Source organism: Taudactylus pleione, unplaced genomic scaffold (genome assembly GCF_031769625.1).
Source record: "Taudactylus pleione unplaced genomic scaffold, aTauple2 ptg000032l, whole genome shotgun sequence".
NCBI classification, from domain to species: domain Eukaryota; kingdom Metazoa; phylum Chordata; class Amphibia; order Anura; family Myobatrachidae; genus Taudactylus; species Taudactylus pleione.
The window spans coordinates 29,238,478-29,258,061 of NW_028284434.1; the positions used below are offsets into that span (position 1 = coordinate 29,238,478).

General features: G+C 42.5%; 1 protein-coding gene across 1 annotated transcript in view; it reads left to right on the forward strand.

Moving 5' to 3' along the window:
- Nucleotides 1–19,584, forward strand: part of FAM20C (FAM20C golgi associated secretory pathway kinase) — a 196,769-nt gene that overhangs the window by 18,749 nt on the left and 158,436 nt on the right. Inside the window, exon 3 of the mRNA XM_088451973.1 lies at nt 13,146–13,224. Within this exon, the coding sequence (XP_088308099.1) occupies nt 13,146–13,224 (79 nt within the window). The remainder of the gene's footprint in view (nt 1–13,145; nt 13,225–19,584) is intronic.

A 19,584-nucleotide genomic window follows, 5' to 3' on the forward strand; every position in this document is an offset into this window, starting at 1 on the left:
ATGACAGTATTTTGAAATGTGTGTGTTAAATAAAGGTGGATGTGAATGGAGGTGCTTGGGGAGGTGTCCAGATGGAAGTGGAGTCGGCCAGGGAAGAGAGAGCAGCAGTCAGGAGATGCCGGAATAAAATAAGAGAAAGCTACAAGTAAGAATGATTATAAACAGAATATTGAATGGCAAAAACAGCTCCCCCTGACCAGCGGTGCCCTGTGCCATGGCACAAGTCGCACAACCCTAGTTATGGCCCTGTAGCTTAGGATCCAGAAGTCAATAGATCAAGATCTGCTTGTTAGTGATTTAGGGGCAGATATATAAAAGTTTCGGGTGGAGAGTGACTGCGTTGGCAGTAGCAGTAGAAGGAGGCCAGACTCTGGGTCTCATTCAGACCCACTCGCGAGCGCAGGACGCTTGCAAGCGGGTCGATGGTACCCAAATGCGCATGCGCACGACGGAGGGAACTCCGTCGTGCGCGTGCGCGAGACCTGGATAGCAACAGCCAAGCTGTCGCTCCGGGTCTCGCACCAAAGGGGGCATGCTGTCGATGGTGAGTGACGGCACGCCCCCTTTGGTGGGCGTGCCGGGGGCGTGGCTGCCAGACGGAGGCGTCCCCATGGGAACGCGTACCGTCTGGGTCCGGCCCCACTGACATCACTAGTGATGTCAGTGGGAGTGATTTTGGCTCTGATAGAGCCAAAATCACTCCAGGGCTTGCGGCAGCGAGACCCTACCGCAGGGTCTCGTCGCAAGCCCGATGGTCGCGATGGTCTTGACCATCGCGACCATCATCATGGACGCTCACATAAGCTGTGGGTGGTAACGCACAGCTATGCGAGCGTCCAAAAGGCCGCTCCAAATTTAACTAGGACGGCCCTGATTCAGAGCGAGCGCTCCTGTCAGAGTGTCCGGCTCTGAATCAGGGCCTCTGTCCTCCCCAATTAGGTAGAGTGCATATACCAGTATGTTAGAAAACTGTCATATATTACCGTATGTCAGAACAGTATGTTAGCAAGAAGAGGATATGGTGAGTAGATGTAGCACAGTTGTAGGCAGTGGCAAATTAAACCAGGGACATTTTGGCAACCACCTTAGGACCCATGGTGAACCTAATAAAGTTTATTACATTGTATTATTGATGCAGTTCAGTGTACCCGACTCCGAACTGCATCGTGTATTTGCTTTTACTATCACTGGCCCTCTACCCCGTAAGGACATGGAATGAGACCCAGCGATGATTGACATGTTGTTAGTTAGAGACTCAGGGCCTGATTCAGATCCACTTGCAAGCGCGTGGATGGCCGGGCAGTGCACATGCTCGGCGTGTGCGCATTGCAAGCCCCGGAGCGAGCGAGAAATCACTCGCTCCAGCGCTCGCATCCAAAAGGGGCGGCTGTCGATGTTGATCGATAGCTTGCTCCGTTTTGGAGGAGGGCAGGGGGGTGGCTGGCCAAACGGAGGCATTCCCGAAGGAACGCCTGCCGTTTGAGGGCGACCCCACTGATATCACGAGTGATGCCAGTGGTGAGCTTCTGGCTCTATTATAGCCGAAAGCTCACTGGGGCTTGCGGGAACGAGACCCTACCACAAGGGTCTCGTCGCAAGCCCGATGGTTGCGATGGTCGCAACCATCGCGACCATCACCTGGCCACTCGCAAAAGCTGTGGGTGGTCACCCACAGTTATGCGAGCGGCCAGGAGGCCGGTTTAAAAAAAAAAGCGGCCGCCCTGATTCAGAGCGAGCGCTCGCTTTTTGCGAGCGCTCAGTAGATATTCATGTGTCAGTGAGATACTGTGCTGTGCTTCATACATGATAAGGAGAAGCCAGCTCCTTATCATGTATGATACCTGCCATCTGGAACCTGATTGCGGTGAGTAGAGATGCCGATTTTTGCAAATTTGAGATTTACTAAAGGCAAGTTCGAGACAGATTCCCAGAAGAAACCCAACTTTAGACAGCAATCGGACCAACTATAAATGTTTTGTTTTCTTTCTGTTAAAGGAATAGAAACCGCTGTTTTACTAAGTGGCGGGTTCAGAACCTGCCACAAAACCTCAGGCAAACCCGCCTAAATAATAGACGTGCCTCTGACACGTGAGTTGGTGTGATACACCTTTACACATCACTAAGATCTGTGCAGGCTTTATTTTATTAATAGGGTTTAAAAGCGTTAAAAATATATAAAAAGGCATTACTATTGGAAAATAGGGGGGGGGGTGGCATGAGGTCCCCCCTATTTTCCAATAGCCAGCACTAAAGGTGCCAGCAAAGCTTTCTGTTCATAATGGCACTTGTTGAACCACAAGTACTGGCATGCCTGGACATCAAGAGCCCGCTGACATCTGTACTACACCTGTAAAAAATATTAAACAAGACACACAGACTATTGTAGCATATTAATAAATAAAAACACCCAACAAAGACAGCCCTCTTTTACCCATTTGATACTCACAAAATATAGGGGTTCACGGCTTCTTTGGTCTATCAAAACAAATAAATGATGCTTGCGCTTCTCCTGGACTTGTGTCACGAAAGAGAGATCACTCGGGGACACGCTCCATAGGAATGAATGGGGACGCGCTGATTGGTCAGTTTGCGGCAGTCCAAACAGGGCATCCCCATTCATTCCTATGGAGAGTGGACCCGTTTCACGGGATATATTGGTGGGCCTGTCAGTTCTTAGATACTGTATGTAAGGGCCTCATTTATCAATGAGTTTTATTATTCACAACGAGTAATAAAACTTTTTTGCGTATGATAAATGGTGCTCCAGCCAATCAGCTCCCAACTGTCATTTTTCAGACAGATGGGAGCTGATTGGCTGGAGCACCCTTAGCACTCGTTGTGAATGACAAAACTCGTTGATAAATGAGGCTCTTAGTCAGGTGTAAAGAGTAATTTGCATAACGTTTATAGCTGTAACCTCTTGCCAATATATTTTGTCTTATAATGAAGTTGCTTGAGGCACAAATGAAATAAATCCATTTTAGACAGTCACATAATAGTAAGATCATAGTAGTTTAACTTCTTTCGTGATTTCCACAGCTAATGGGTGCACATGCGGTACTGTATCACCTGTATGGCAGCATTTGAGTTATTTGGTATTTGGTAATTGTATGGCCCTCACTTGTCAAGCAGGATGAGCTGTGCAGGGACCAGATGTCCAAGATTCAAACTCCAGCCCAAAACAGGTTACTCCTTTCCTAACATGTGTGCTGCTCCCTAGTACAGTAGTATAAGATCAGTCATCTCTGCCAGGATAATGCTGATTTATTTCACTATGTTCTCTGCCCTCACACTGGCCACCTCATTCATCATGTCCTGAACAGCTTGCGAGCAGCAGAGCTTTGGACTCTCCATGGGGAAGAGATAGGGGGATTTAACGCCTGTATAATTAACAAGTACCTACTGTATTTTTAATTTGTTCATGTCATATAGGGTATAGGCCCTTTCTAATTTCTCTATAATCTCTTCTTTCAAACTGAGAATGATCTTGTTGGTAAAGCTACTGACGCCCACTCCATCCTCAGGCCTTGCAGATTCTTTCCAAGTGCTGCTCAGGGAGCTTCGTTTAAGGGAGGAATTGCTTTTAGATAGTTACAGTGGGTTTCAAGCAGCTGGTTCAGATACCACAAAAATCAATGCTCTCAAGAGCCTCTATATTGTGGCTGCATTAAGTTATATTTCTCAGAGGTGTAATATTGTGGGGGTTGGAAATGCAAAAAGTAAAATGTTATTCTCCTAAAAAAAAAAAATCTTCAGCTGTCTCGGAAAGTTTTTGTCCACATGTAGTCTCAAAAAATGCTGTGAAATTATGATTATAATTATTTAATGGTTATGTAATCGCGTCACAGTTTCCATGTACTGAGCTTGGCTCGACTTGCACATGCTGCAGTAGAAGATTCGGGAGATAGAATATTTTGCATTATACTTGAATTAGACTAGTTTTGTTTGTAAACTTTTGAACCCTGTAGCTATCCTTGCAGTGTGTACTGCTCAGTACAGTTTTTTTTCCAGGCATTAGAGCATTTCCAATCTAAGTTTAGTGCCTGAGGCACACATAAATACCATAAGTAAAATAAAGGTTACAAGGAGATTATAATGGCTATTAACTTGTTTGGTTGGTTTTAAAGGCTTATTAGCAAATATTATTTGAAACTGTCATCACACGGCCATAGAGAAAGAGGTAGCACAGTATCTAGAGGGCTGAAATAATTTATCGGTAAAATAAACGTATTTTTTCTATAACTGTATTATCTAAATGTTCACTACAACACATAGGCATATACTACACAGAAGGGCCGTAACAGGGCACAATTGCACCCTGTGCCGGCCCCAGCCATTGAGTGTGCATGACGTCATGCAGAAGGGGGCGTGACTAGCAGCTCAGGTAAGTGCAGAGCCCTGAGGATGCCCGAACCACTGCATTTACTGTGTAGGATGCCTGTAGCAGCAATCCTGGCTGCAGGGTGCTGTTCCAGGCAGACAATAGGTCGACAGGAACAAAATGTCGACACAGAACAGGTTGACATGGATGAAGGTCGACATGGTCAAACGTTCTAAACCAAAAATGGTCGACACATGGTTTTTTTTGTTTTCTAACCCTAATCCACCCTAACCTTCCTCTTGATGCCTAACCCTAACCCTCCCTCTTGGTGACTTACCCTAACCATCAGGGTAAGTACCTAACTCTAACCATCCTTCCTAGTGCCTAACCCTAACCGTCCCTCCTAGTGCCTAACCTTAACCCTCAGGCAAGTGCCTATCCCTAAAATAAACAAATAATAATACATATGTTGACCATTTTTGTCGACTTTTTGTACCTGTCGACCCTCATCCATGCCGACATTTTCTGTGTCAACCTTTTGTCCCTGTCAACCTATTGCCTGTCTAATATCTGTTGTCTATCTAGACATTGTTGACCTTTTTCATGTCTATCTATTGACTGGAACACAGGCTCAACAGCTTCTTATGTCGGGACTGCCATCTAGTTCTAATCCAGCCCTGGTACAGACAGTTAGCAGGCTTGTGGTCTGGGATAGAAATGCACACGATGGTATATGAAAACAGGTCATCTCAAATATCTATCTGCTATCATATATAGACCACAGCCATAATTAATTACAACTTTAATTCTCCTAAGATACCGCTCGGGGGAGTTTATTTTGTTTGTTTTTTAGATCATTTCTATTGCATATCTTACAACTGTATTAATATAGGTAGGAAAGTTACCTTATGTGGTCTATGCCACCAACCCAGTTACCAGGAATACCGGGACTATTGGGAAGAATGACTGCCACACATACCAGCTACTAGTCTGCATGCAATACAGAAAGGAACGGGGAGTCATGGTAGCCCGGAACTTTACAAGTGCTAAGTAAGCCCCGCAGGCATGTGGCACACTTCAATGTGATGCAGCCACAAACGAGACATTGTGTGACCATCTCCCTTCCGGATTTGGTCTTATAATATTGAAAGATAGGTGGCTGTAGAGTCTGTATTTATAGTTTTCAATCTTGAATCAGCCTTATAGGTACATTAGAAATCGGGGGAGTTGTATCAAATCTAAGAGAGAGATAAAGTTTAAAAGTTACCCAAAGCAACCAGTCAGTTTCTAACTGTCATTTATCTAGTACAGTCTTTGAGATTCCAGTTAAATGCTGATTAGTTGCTTTGGGCTCTTTATCCTGCTCCAAGGCTTGATACATCTACCCCTGCAGGTCAATGCCAACTGCCTAGTGTAAAAAGCTGCCACTTTTGCGGGACATTAAAGACTACTCAGCACTTATCTACAGTATAAAGTGCTCTTCAATGAGAGATGTTAACTTATAGTGTTGAATGCCTGTCTTCTGGTAGTGCAGACTAACCTTTGTAGGGTACTCAGGTAGGGACATAGGCTCTTCAGATGTAAGTTGAACAAAGTTTCTTGTAAAGGGTTGAAACTTGATCATTTTTGGAGCTGGGAAATTTGATGTCGGAGGTGTCAAACTGTCACCAACATGTCACAGATTGTAGCTGCATGTATTTTTCATCAAGCCGACTTTTATGCCCTGCCTATATAACACGATAAATCAGCAGCTCCATGAGCTTTCTATCAAAAGCAGGAAGAAAAATGTGAAGTTCCCGGTTCACACTAGATGCTCCATAATTCAAGAACTTTGAAATATTTATAACAAGTTGTCTTCAAAGTAAAAAGTACATAATTAAGGCCAACATTTTACTACATGCTCCCTCATTATTTCCTTTGTCTAGACGTAATAAAAATAATGACAAATAAAGTTAACTACAATATATATATATATATATATATATATATATAAAGCAACAGCTCTTCAATAACTGTGAAACACTTATCTGTAACGTAAAACTAAAATGTTGTATTAATTATGTATACATTTCGCAAAAAAAAATAAAAAAATACAATATTTTAAATAAAGTAAAGGTAATAAAATTACAAAAGCTGTAATAATCATTATAGTAGCAAAAAAGGCATAAATGAATGCACAAATCAAAACAACAATTTTGCCTTTTTCCTTATTAAATAAAGAAATACTGTAGGCTCAGTTTTAAAAAAAAGTGTACTAGATACTTACATAGTACAATATATTAGATAATGATATGCTGACTGCAGTGTTTTTTAAAAGCAATGTTTGATACCGTGGGGTAGATATATTAACAGCCGAAGCGGCATTAGCGCACGTTATGCAGACGGTTGCATTCCTAGACACACATCTGCAAGCATAGGAAGCCATGGCCAGCCATAGGGCTGGTGGAATTTTCGATGGCGCAACCAATAGAGGCATACAGATGTGTCCTCAGACATCTAGCCTGAATAAGCCACACAGCGCGACCTGCCTGGCGTGAGTGAGTTGCCAAGTCCTGTGCTACTCTGCTAGCACCAGGCGTCTTTTTTAGCCAAAAAGGCTTTAAAGTTGCAATGCGATGCGACTGGGACACTCCAGCAGAGTGTTCTGATTCATTCGATATGCGACACTTGTATCTCTCTGTGCACCTGAGTCTGTATGAACCACTACAAGAACTTGGAAAGACAAAAGCTGCGGCCGCTACATTGTAGCATCTTGTTAACCGATTCAGAGATTCAGGACCTCATTCAGAGTCGGTCATTGCGGCCGCACGGTCGTAAGGGAAAAGGGGCCGGATATGCAAATGATGCACTCGCAAGTTGCGTCCTTAAGATCGGATCGCTAGCTGGCCGACCAAGGGGAGGATGCGGCCGTAAGACAAAAAATATGCCCCCTTCTCGTACGCATTACACGTCATCTCCGGCCATATAAGGATTAATCGAGACCATCGGTAACCATCGGAACTGATCGTAGAGCTTAAGGTTGACCATACCCTCTCTTAAGCACTACGATCAGGTCAGTGTACAAACCACCCATGTCACGTGTGCCATGACACTACTTTGTTAATTATGCACTCCCATAAAACGCCGTTCGCATAATTAGGCACGCCTGCGTTCGGATATCCACTCCCCGGTTTTCAAGCACCTTCCCCTGTTACCACCCACAATCGCCTCAATCTGTCACTCAAACTACCGACCTGGCTGTGTTCAAGGAGAGAGAAATTTCTGATCGTAGCGGCTAGTTTGCGCACGCGCATTGCGAACTATACGCATGCGCAGTTTAGCGAACATCGGTGGCGTACGACCGTGCGGCCGCAACAACCGACTCTGAATGAGGTCCTCAGTCTCACACAGAAGTACAAGTGTCACATATCTGATTAATCAGCACAGTCCCCTGGTGCATCCTAGCTGCATCGCATTGCAACTTAGATGCATATTCGGCGTAAAAAATATTTAAATAAAAACGCACAGCGCTATCAGAGTCTCACGGGTCCTGTCACGTCGACAAGGGCTTTTTAGCACAACTGCAGCAAAGATATAAGGACACATCTGTATAAGGATACAGTAATCAGTATTACAGCGTGCACGGGCACTAAAACTAGGCATCTCAGTCTTTACACATTCGACCGCACAAAATGTACATAAGGGAAGGCGTTTGTAGACCATATACGTATAGTCGCAGATGGGCGATTGCCAATAGACCAGTGTTGGCTAACCTTGACACTCCAGCTGTTATGGAACTACATAACCCAGCATGCACTGCTACAGTTTTGCTATTACGGCATGCTAAAACTGTGGCAGGGCATGCTGGGATATAAAGTTCCACAACAGCTGGAGTGTCAAGGTTAGCCAACACTGCAATAGACACTGCTGAGTATGATTTTTCCTGTGACTCAGAATCAGGCCCAGTACTTCTTTCTGCCTTCATCACATGCAGCAAGAGATGCATTCCTAGAACACTTTGGTGTGAAACAGGTCAATAGTGGCAGCATTATGGGTTCAACAATACTGTCTGCTTGATTTAATGTGTGTAATGTAAGTTAAATGCATTGAGAACAATGGAGTGACTTCCAATGATCTTCCAAATTATAACAACCACATGTAAAAAGTATGGCTGACACACAAATCAAGTGTGAGTGGTTACATGGCCCTAGCTTGTAACCAATGATCAAAAGAGTAAGTCTTCCTCCATACCTACATATACCTGAATATCTATATGCCTGAGTGCATTTTAATTACCTATGAGACTACAAGCCAATAACTCAGATCTACGAAGCTTCAATCTTCCCTGCACTGATTCATCCCTACACGTTATATAATTAAAAGTGTTAACTTTAATATTAGTTAAATACAGAATGTAGTTATATAATATGGCACAGTTGTAGAGACTTTCAACCAAAAAAAAAAAAAAATCCATAATAAAATGAATTGCTCTTGATTTAAAAAGCAAAATGATCATTAGATTTTAACCATAGTTTTAATTTATTATTGATAAAAAAGCAATATAAACATAATTATTGTTATGAAATAAATTGCTAATTGTATTGACCATTGCAATATAGATTTAAAAAATCAGATGCTTGTTAAATTTTTGTTAAATTATGTTTAAATTAATTCAAAGTGTAATTTATATTTACTTAGATTTTCCACAATCTAAAGATTCATAAAGTGCACAGAAGGTGTGTTTCCTGAGTGCAGAATGTACAGTAGCACTTTCTCACTGCTACAATCTAGGCTGCAGCGTTTCTAGTGTTTGCTGTACTGAGCAGTTGGCCTAAGGGTTCATTCATTATTGAGTTCAGTCATCTGGGAACTCTAAAAATAAGCAGATCACCGAAGTACAACCATCTCACTGCTGCACTTACATATCCCGGGTACCTTTTTCAACAAGATATCTTAAATAGCCTTAATTTTCTAATTATTTCCTCTTTTCCTATGGGGAAATTCTGGCAATGTAATAGAAAACATAGGTCAATAAACTTGGCAATCCGCAGGAGATCATGCCATAATGAATCAGTAATTAAAGTGGCCAGACTTACATAACATTTAGTTACAATAAAAAAAAAAGAAAAGGATACAGAATACAAGCATTCTTTTTAAAGAGCTTACTGACCTGTCAGTACAAAAGCCTTTGCAGCAATATTTCCAGTATATCCAAGCAGTGAAAATAATTTAGTATGCAAAAGATTTTGCTAACCTAAATTATGCGGCTAAACAATATCACACCAGCAAAAATATGCAGCGTAAAGAATGTCAGCAAACTCAGAACTCTAGAGCTGGCTCTGGCTGAGTATTATGATAAATGGGGTTCTGCAACAGCTAAAGTGCCAAAGGCTTTAAATCCCTGCTTGAAGCAGTACATCAATCACATGACAAGAATGTTGGCTCTTGGTACATCACTATAATTTAGCTCCCGCGACAATGTCAGGTACTGTAGGTGGGTCATTAGGTAACAGGGCAGGGAACCAGGTGTCAAGTGCACCTTTAAAATTACTACTGCAGCCTAAGTTTTAGGACATATTTCCGTTGATGTCAATGAATCCATATCTTTCCTGGTTCCTGAAAAATTCAGCCGGCTTCCAGATCTAACTGACTAGCTCCTAAATTCTTCATCATTTTCTCAATAGCAAGCCTCATCATTTTCATTTCGATCATTTATAATAAATAATATTTCAGCTTCATTTAACTTTGTTACTGTGCAGTTGGTGCCAATGTTATGTCACGTAATTGACACTTATATTGATCAGTACAATTCTATGTAACAGAATAATGAATCCTTCCAGAAAAAATGTGCTGAGATAGTCAAGTAAACCATTATGGTGTAATCAAGGCCTAATCTGAGGCTTTTCGGTGCTGTTTGTGTTTTACCGGGAAGTTGAAAAGTTCCTTATTTGGGTAATAAATATATTTACAAGACCAAGCACAAAAGAGACGAAAATCTGTGCAGCACTACTCAAATGATGGATCCTGTTCTCTGAAGTAGATGATAATTAATGGATATTTACAAATGACCATTAATGACCAAATGTGCAAATGTTATTAGTGCCCGATTTGGCACAGATGCATCTGATGTTATGCAACAGTCATAAATTGTACTTTTGAAAATAGCGGGATCTGTTTGGGTACAATATTTGGCACATACTTGCCAACTCTCCCTGATTGTCTGAGAGACTCCCTGAAATAGTAGCAATCTCCCTGACTCCCTGAAGAGTCTCCCTGATTGCACCTTACCCACATCATGTAGCTGTTATATACTTGAAATATAGAGATATACACATTCAGATGAGATAATTTGCCTGCATTGGTTAAAAGGCGCAATGATCCCTATGACTACATGTATTTTCATATAACGTTTCTCATGACTACTTATATGGAAACAAATGTGAGTATCTATATATAGGACAAACTTTATCTGCTTTGGGACTCTTTTACATTTGGATTTAAGTCCATTTTTTTATATGTCTACTTAACCACGGCACTCACAGGTGTTATTTTCACAATCTCCCTGAAATGCTTTTTGGAAAGTAGGCAAGTATGACTTAGTATATTTTAATGGTAGGAACTAGATGGACTGGAGTGTTTATTAATGGATGTGGGCTTGCTGCAGTAATGCACATAGATATACACCCACATGCAAAACCAAAATTTAATTGCATAGAATCTTAACACTGAAATGAGATTCAAGTAGTAGAGGTGGAATACTTGTGGGAGGACATTACTATTTTTACTGGTAGGGGAGGAGGGGGTTGTAAATCATGTTTCCCCCCCATGGACTTTATTTGTAAATGTCCTCAATCCTCAATGGTGATAGAGAGCAGAAATCATTCTGCATTTTCAGCGGGACCCATTGACAAAATAACCGCTGATTGATTTCCCTTGGCAGTAACAGACACCAGAATGTGGATGTGGTCCTACGCCTGTGGGAGGCTGAGAAATAGGTGGATTTGTGAAAGTAGAAATGTTTTGAGGCCTGCTGTAGTTGCAGTTAGATGTTCACTGTTGTATTGGTTTTAATGGCACTACATGTAGCACTGTAACTTTTTGGTCCAAAAAGTTGAGCATTATACTGGGCCTCAGCTTTGAAAAAAAATCAAACAGTATAGGTATAAACAGGGCGGGGATGAATTGTATAATAATAACCACACTAAATACTTCAGAACACAACTAGCAAAGCGACAGTAGCCTGTACAAAGAAAATGTGGTTAGTGGTTGGCACAGGATCTAGGGAATCGGTATGTAATACCGCTGGCCGCATGGCAGGCAGTTCGAATCTCGGCAGCGTCAGGCCGACAACTGAACAGATCCCGGCAGCAGCAGCCCGACAGCGCTGGAAATCCCGATCGTCCCAGGTAAGTACTAACTAACTTAACCTACCCCCATAACCCTAACTTCCCTTAGGGGTGCATAACCATAACCTCCCCCCCAAGTGCCTAACCCTAATCCCCCCTCTAAGTGCCTAACCCTAACCCCCCCTTTCCCGCTGCCTAAACCTAAGTCCTCCGGGGGGTGCCTAACCCTAACCTCCCCCCGGAGGTGCCTAACCCTAACCCTCCCTCCCCCTAGCCTAACCCTAACCTCCCGGGGGGTGCCTAACCCTAAGTCCCCCCCGGACGCCCTAAACCTAAATCTCCCCCCCCCGCGGCTGTCCGCTCGCGCGCCCGGCATTCTTCCGGCGTCGGAAAAATGAGTGGCGTCTACATCTAGACGCCGGTCATTTCACCCTCGCTGGGTGAAATCAGTCGGGAAGCCGGCTGTCAGCATAATGTCAGCCGGCTTCCTGATTGCATCCCGGATCTAGGGTATGTACAGATATATGATGAAGACATTGTGATGAGATGCATGGCGCGGCTTATTCACAGTCTGTGGCATGCTAAACAGGGCTATTTGGCGCAATTTGAGGATACATGTATGTGAACATGTCTGTGCAGGATCTAATTATGTCATTCTGCCCCTGATACCTGTGAAACCATATTAATGTTCTACATGGTCTTAAGAAGCTAATGATTTCAACATAGCAAAGATTTCGCAGAGTATAAATTTCACGCAGGGGCGCTGAGAGCTCTGGTTCTTTAATGCTGGTGATTCGTACCTTGTTCTTTACGCTATGGCTAATGGTCTTGTTATAAAATCTCTGTAAACTTGAGTGAGGGGTTCTTTAACATCTGTAAAGGAGGATATGGACGGTTATTCATATTTTCGTTTATATTTTGCACAAATGTTCCTTTTTAAGAATTTAAAGGAACAGCAGATCTATTCACACATAGTGACGTATAAATCTACATAATACATTGTTTATCCAGCTTGTTCATATACACTGTTGGACCTGCAAGACCTGTGAAAGACATTGACTGCTAAAGCATGTGTTCTGCTTATGAAAACAGATAATTATGTTTTAAGCTACACAGTCATCTATAATGATAGTTTTTCTGAGAATAAATACTACTTTTTAAGAAAATCACAGTCAGCTGGAGGTGTCAGCAGGTTAGAGTTAGAGGAAGACATGTTTTAGCTAGAAATCAAAGTGTGCTTTTCATGTGTAACACAGACTGGGTAATTCAGCACAAGAAGTGTCTGAAAACATGACATTATACTGTATGACGCTTGTAATGAGATGTTTAGCAAATCACTGAGCCCTGGTTAAACCCATGTTCTTTCAATGTTACACTTTACTATGTAAACATAAAACAAATAAATGCAAAATAAGAAATCAAACATTTTGTTTTTGTTTTTTTTAAAAAAAAGTAAATATAACACATTACTGATCGCTTGATTTATTTGTACTCTTTAGCAATGAAATCTGGAGGCACCCAACTCAAGCTCATTATGACTTTCCACAATTATGGGCAAGCACTATTCAAGCCTATGAAGTAAGTAAAACTTTACATTTTTATAGTTACAGACATATTATGGTGACTAAAAAAAATAAGTAGATAAGCAGAATAACTGGAAATCCCAGTATGAGTCTTTGATGTTTGCCATAGGGACATGATGGAATGGGGGTACCTATTTATGATGATTATTTTATACATAACTCTTCCTTGACCCTATCAGAATAAGGACTACACTCAGCATTATTGAATTTTAGGCCATGATTTGTATTCTCAAGATATCGCTGCCTGGAGAATGTTTAAAGGAAAATGGACAAGGGAAGAAATGGGTTTTTTTCAATGGTTATTAAGAAATGTGATCTTCCTCCATGTGGATTTTGTTTTGCTGTTGCAGTGTCTTTGCAAATTTAGTTAATTACTATTTATAAGTTTACACACACAAAACACAATAATATGAACAATTTTAAACTTACTGTTCTGCTTTTTTAAGTGAAAATGGTTTGGTCTTGATGTGCTATAATTGTAGGGTATGACATGGAATTAGAAGGAATTTGTTTTAGTTACAATAACAAAATAATTGTAGAAAGCATAATTTTCATATCGTGTATAGTATGTCACAAATAAAAGTTTTTGTTTGAATAATTTTTTTCAACAATTGCAAAATTATTATGGGTTGAAAGACCAGTAACTTGTTTGTTTGTACTGTATTTTGTAAAACTTGTGTTGTGTTTTTGTTTTTTTATTATTTTGCTTGTTTGTAGGAATGTCCCTAGGCATAATGTTTAGATGGTTGCAGAGGGTGCTAATTGTTTCTCAATATACAGTATGTACATTTGAAAAACAAATATAGAGATACGTATGATAGTGTCAATTCGAATGAAAATCTAGTTAGTTTATAAATCCAATTGCATATAGGGCCAAATGTAATAGGGTGAGAGTTTAGAAAATGTGAGAGTTTAGCAGTAAACTCTCACATTGGTTGAGTTTTATCTTCAAAATGGGAAAACATCTGAATGAGATTTTAAATCGTGAGAGTTTTTTAAGTCTAAAAAAACATTCAAGTTCGCTCTGTTACTTTGTTTTTGGACTTTATTACATTAGCAAAGTTTAAAAAGTGTCAGAAACTCTCAGTTTTCTAAACTCTCACCCTATTACATTTGGCCCATAGTCTTTGTCTGTTGATCAACATTTTTGTGACATATCCAGCGTGATATTAAGACACACTGCTTAGGAATCACTGGTTTAAGTCCCATATTATGTTGGTTAAAATGAAATTTTGCTGGTAGATAGAGCCACAATTATCTCTGGTGAGGTCATCTTATCTCAAATACTTTTAATCCACTTAATATTGTTAATAATAACCCAAGAAAATAATGTTGGTACTTTATAGGTAGCGTTATAATCTTACAGAGCAGTAGTTAGAAATGTTAGTGCCCTGGGTGAGAGAGAGCATTAGCATTCCCAAACCCCCCCCCCTCTCATACTTGCCTACCCTCCCAGAATGGCCAAGGGGCTCCCGCAAACCGGGTGGTGATACCGGCCACCCGGAAAAGTGGGCAAGTCTCCCGTAGGCTGGAGCTGCCCAGTTGTGGCTGCCCACTTCCCATGTGATGTCAGCCGATAACGCAGTTCACTTAAATCACATCATTATGGCTCCGTCCCCCGCTTCACAATTCCGGTAATCGCGGCATTGTATAGCAGGGCTATACAATAGAATATATATATATATCTTTGTAAAAAAAATGTTTCCTTATATCTACTGCCCCTCCCCTTAAGTACTGTATATTTAATGGTTGATTATGCACACTTCATTGCGGAGCGGGTCATCATGGGCTGGTGTGGCATTGGCCGTGTCAGGCCCTGGGGGATTGCACTGGCCCTACCACTCTCCCTTTGGCTCTGCTTGATTATACTCACATTATTACGTATAATTAATTTACACAACCTTTTCATTTTGGGGCGTTCGCAACATGCACCTTTTTTTTCATTTTTCATTAAACAGATACCGATGCAACCACTGTTATCCTAAGGAATTCAGCTGTCTAATAACTTAGTATTTTTAGACCAAGGAAAGCATGTAGTAAATCATGATGGCTGATGCAATTTAAGAAAGGTCCATATATTACCTTTATTAATATAGGAAAAATGGACCGTACAACATTTCACCGCTAAAACATAAAGCTTGCATTCATCTTCTGCACAACTCTGCAGCCTTTGGCAGCACGTGTGAAAGAGAGCGCCCTTAGAGAGAGCAGGCTAAGACCATCATAAGTGTCTATGGGGCTGATTCAGAGCCACTCGTAAGCGGCAGCTCGTTCGCTCCGAGCGATGTTTGGCCAACTGCGCATGCGTATGGATCTTTATACGCATGCGCGAACCAGTCAGTGCGGTCGAAATTCATGTGCTCGCAAAATAGCGAATGCCTGATAATTTGAGTGACAGAAAGAGGCGTATGTGGGTGGTAACAGGGGAAGGTGCTTGAAAACGGGGAGTGGAAATCAGAACGCAGGCGTGCTTAAAGGTCAAATCAGGCGTTTTATGGGTGTGCATAATTAAAACAGCAGCGTCATTAACCACGTCACTGGGTTATTTTATAGCCTGAACTGCTCGCAAAATTGTGATAGCAAAAACCGACCACAAGAATAGCGAGCAGTTCATACCCTGTTCGATGTACTCGATTAATCTAATAAATAGCGGACATGACGTAGGATGCGAGCGGCCAGGGAGCGTAGTTTCCCAAAAAACGACCGCAAGTTTTGTTCGCTCGTTCAGATCTAGAGGCGTGAACAGACCGCAAACAGCGAACGGCTGATTTGAATAGCCACTCCTATTTTCTGGACGAGCGAGCGCTAATTGCGTCCGGCTCTGAATCAGGCCCTATTTCAGAAATGTGAATTCATGCTACTATGAAATTTACACAACCGATAACAAAGGCACGGAGTATAGCATACTAGCGGTTTGCATCAGGGATCCCAGCAAGGAGGCATTACTGCACCTGGCAGTTAGATTGTGGCTCCCTGAATTGGTTCCTAGCGTAGTAGGCTGGAGAATATTCAACGCACAAGATCTGATACGCAGAGCAGTCACAAAAGAGCCAATGGAAGTAAAAGAAGAATGCTCATGTCACTAGCCAGGGTCAGGAACATAATTGTACAGTACAGAGCCAAAATGAGAGACAAAGAGCAGGTCAGGAAAGAAGCCAGGGCCATACGCAGTAAGCAGGAACAGATACAATCTGGAACATTGGAGACTGCATTAAGCAGTGTAAAGAGTGAAGAAGCAGAAGTGGAGAAGCTGTCCATAGTGACCAATCAGCTTCCAGGTAGCATTTATCAAGCACAGTCTATAAAATGATGAGTAGAAGCTGATTGGTTGCTAGGAATAATGCCTCCATTTGTCCACTCCTTACACTGCCTAATACATCTCCCCCACAGTGAAGCCTAATACTCTGGTATCTGGTAATTTCATAGTGTAAGGGGCATCTTTATACAGGCTCAGCAGTTTGAATTTGTTGCCTGCTGTGACATCAGTGATTACATGACCGCAAACATAAAGTGCTGGGAGAGTGGCGCACCCTGACCTATGGAATCTAACAGGATGCTGGCCAGGAGAAAAGCCCAGCAGTTGAACAGAATGGCATGCAATAGAGTGGGGAGAGCTGTCAGACACAAGGCTAAGGGAAACAGCAGTGTCAGACCCGGTAAGCTCCTCCCAGGCTGCGGCGCTGTCTGACCATAGCTGTATGCATTATTTGAAAATACTTAGCACAATATAAGAACAGCTCCAAATTGTAGACAAGATGAGGGTATCAACCCTGTATTTTTGATTCTAAACAATGGGCTCAAATATCTCAACAAGATATTTAATTTGCACTACCTATTGGTTTGTTAGTAACTAATCATATAAAACAAGTTTATTACAATGAGTAATAGAAGAGATATAAATCTATACATGTGTAACACCAGTCACAGAATAAGAACTAGATAAATTATTATTCTTCAATGCCAAGTTCCTAACAAACTCGTTGACATCTAATTAAATACATTGGAGTGTCTATCCGAACAACTAAATTGAGAAAGAACAGATATTCATTGAAGGAAAGTTTATGTCTGGACAAATCAATAAACATCACTGTGGGCTTTTTAGCTGTTTTCCATCCCTCATAGAGTACAGTATCTTGCTTACATTTTTAATAGGCCTATCAAGCTTTAATAGATGATTATTATACCTACGTGTTCTTTAGTTGCACCATCTGCAACATTGTTGCCAATTTGTTCAGCTGCAGTTCCCAGCCAATCTGCTCATGCTGACATCACATACCTCAGTCTTTCATTGCTGCAGGACCAAGAACTGAGTTACGGGTGGGGTTACGGTAGGGGACGTGCCAGATCTTACTGACGTTTCATATGTTAGAGTGAGCTGCCTGGGAGTGATCATCATATCGGCAGTTCTAGTAACCCATAGTGGTTCAATTCCAGTCTAATGTGTACTTGTCTATTATACTCTCCGCTCTCCTTCTTTCTGTCTTGTCTTCACATTTTGCATACATTAAAATAACTGGCAGTTATTGCTGTGGAACTTTATACCCTTCAGCAGATAAGATTCACAATAGTTTCATTATATAGGAGCCAGCTCTGTGGGCGTTGTGTGTATTTCAGCTGCCACAGACACATATCTTTGCTTGGTAGTTTGTGGCCACACTGGGGGAGGAGGGTAACAACAACACCTCTTTGAAAAGTTGACTCCTATGCTTCATTTCTTATATACACCATTGGGAGCAATAGTCATTCATTCATTATAACTATTATAGTGGCTACCGGATAGAGTATGCTCAAATATTGATGTACACAGGCTCTGACTTCCAAGGTTCTGAGTTCATAGTAAGTTCAGGCACATTTTTGCGGCTTTCCATGCAAGATCTATGACACTGTGCGCTCCTTCCTATATAGCCCAAGGCTACTTGGTGTAGTTTGCTGTGTAGGCATTTATGAATGGAGCAGCTCAGCTAGTTTCTTATAATAGCAATGGGATGCAATGTATAGTGATCCCGAGCAATACCTGTTAAAGAGTAACTACAGTCCCTCGTAATGTAGTAGGGCTCAGTTACAGTTCTCTCCTTCTAGTATCTTTACTGCATTTCTTTGGTAAAACTGGTTAAAATCTATACAACTCATAAGTTACAGGGCTTGGAGATTTCCATTCACGATCACTATGCATGTTCCGTCCCAGCATGAAGGATATACAGTAGGAGACAGGGCCGGATTAAGGTCTGTGGGGGCCCCTGGGCAACAAACTTGTGGGGGCCCCTTACGCAATGTCCCCAGTAGCAGTACCCCTTATGCAGTGCCCCCAGTAATGGTCCCCCCTATGCAGTGCCCACTGTAGTAATGCTCCCTATGCAGTGCCCCCAGTAGTAGTCCCCCATTCAGTGCACCTTATATAATGCCCCCAGTAGTGGTCCCCCTATCAGTGCCCCCAGTAGTGCCCCTTATATAGTGCTCCCAGTAGTAGTCCCCCCCTATACAGAGGGGCCAGTAGTTGTCCCCCCTATGCATTGACCCTAGAAGCGCCCCCCCAGTGCCCCATGAAGTGGCCCCCCTATACAGTGACCCCTGTAGCGGCCCCCCCTATGCAGTGCTCCCTGTAGCAGCCCCCCCTATGCAGTGCCCCCTGTAGCGGCCCCCCCTATGCAGTGCCCCTTACACACACACAAAAAATAAATAAATCACAACTTACCTGAATCCCCGCTCCTGACGCGACCGCTGCTGTCTGCTCCGAGTCCCTGCTCTTCTACTGAACTACGGGAGAGACGTCAGCGTCATGATGTCTCTCCCATCATCACACGCTGCGGGGGGGAGCCAGAAGGCGGAGCTCATGAGTGAGCTCCAGCCGGCTCCCTCCATTGACGCAGCAGCCAATGAGAGTCTGTCTGACTCTCATTGGCTACTCTAACAAACACACAGCTGCCGCTGTGTGTTTGTCACTGTGTAGTGTGGACCACGCTCACTGCGGTCTACCCTACACTAGCGGGGGGACACTAGGGGCGGGTGCAAACCACCGGCTGCACCATTGCTAGTGGGGGCCCCTCCGTGTGTGGGGGCCCAGGGACGACCGCCCCTGTTGCCCCCCCCCCCCTTAATCTGCCCCTGAGGAAAGAGGTAAAGCCAAGTCAGCATTTACTACAAAAGAAAATAGTGTACCTCAAATGCCAAGGTGCGGGGCTTTGGTAACACTGCGTACATACAAGCCTAGAAATTGTTTTATGTCAAGTTTAATGTTTAATTGTGTTTATTTATTTATATGCTACATTACATCTCTGCCAGGGTTGGGTAAGGGATGCCGGCGTTCGGGATCCCGACGGTCACAATCCCGACGCCAGCATCTCGTCAGGGTTAGGAC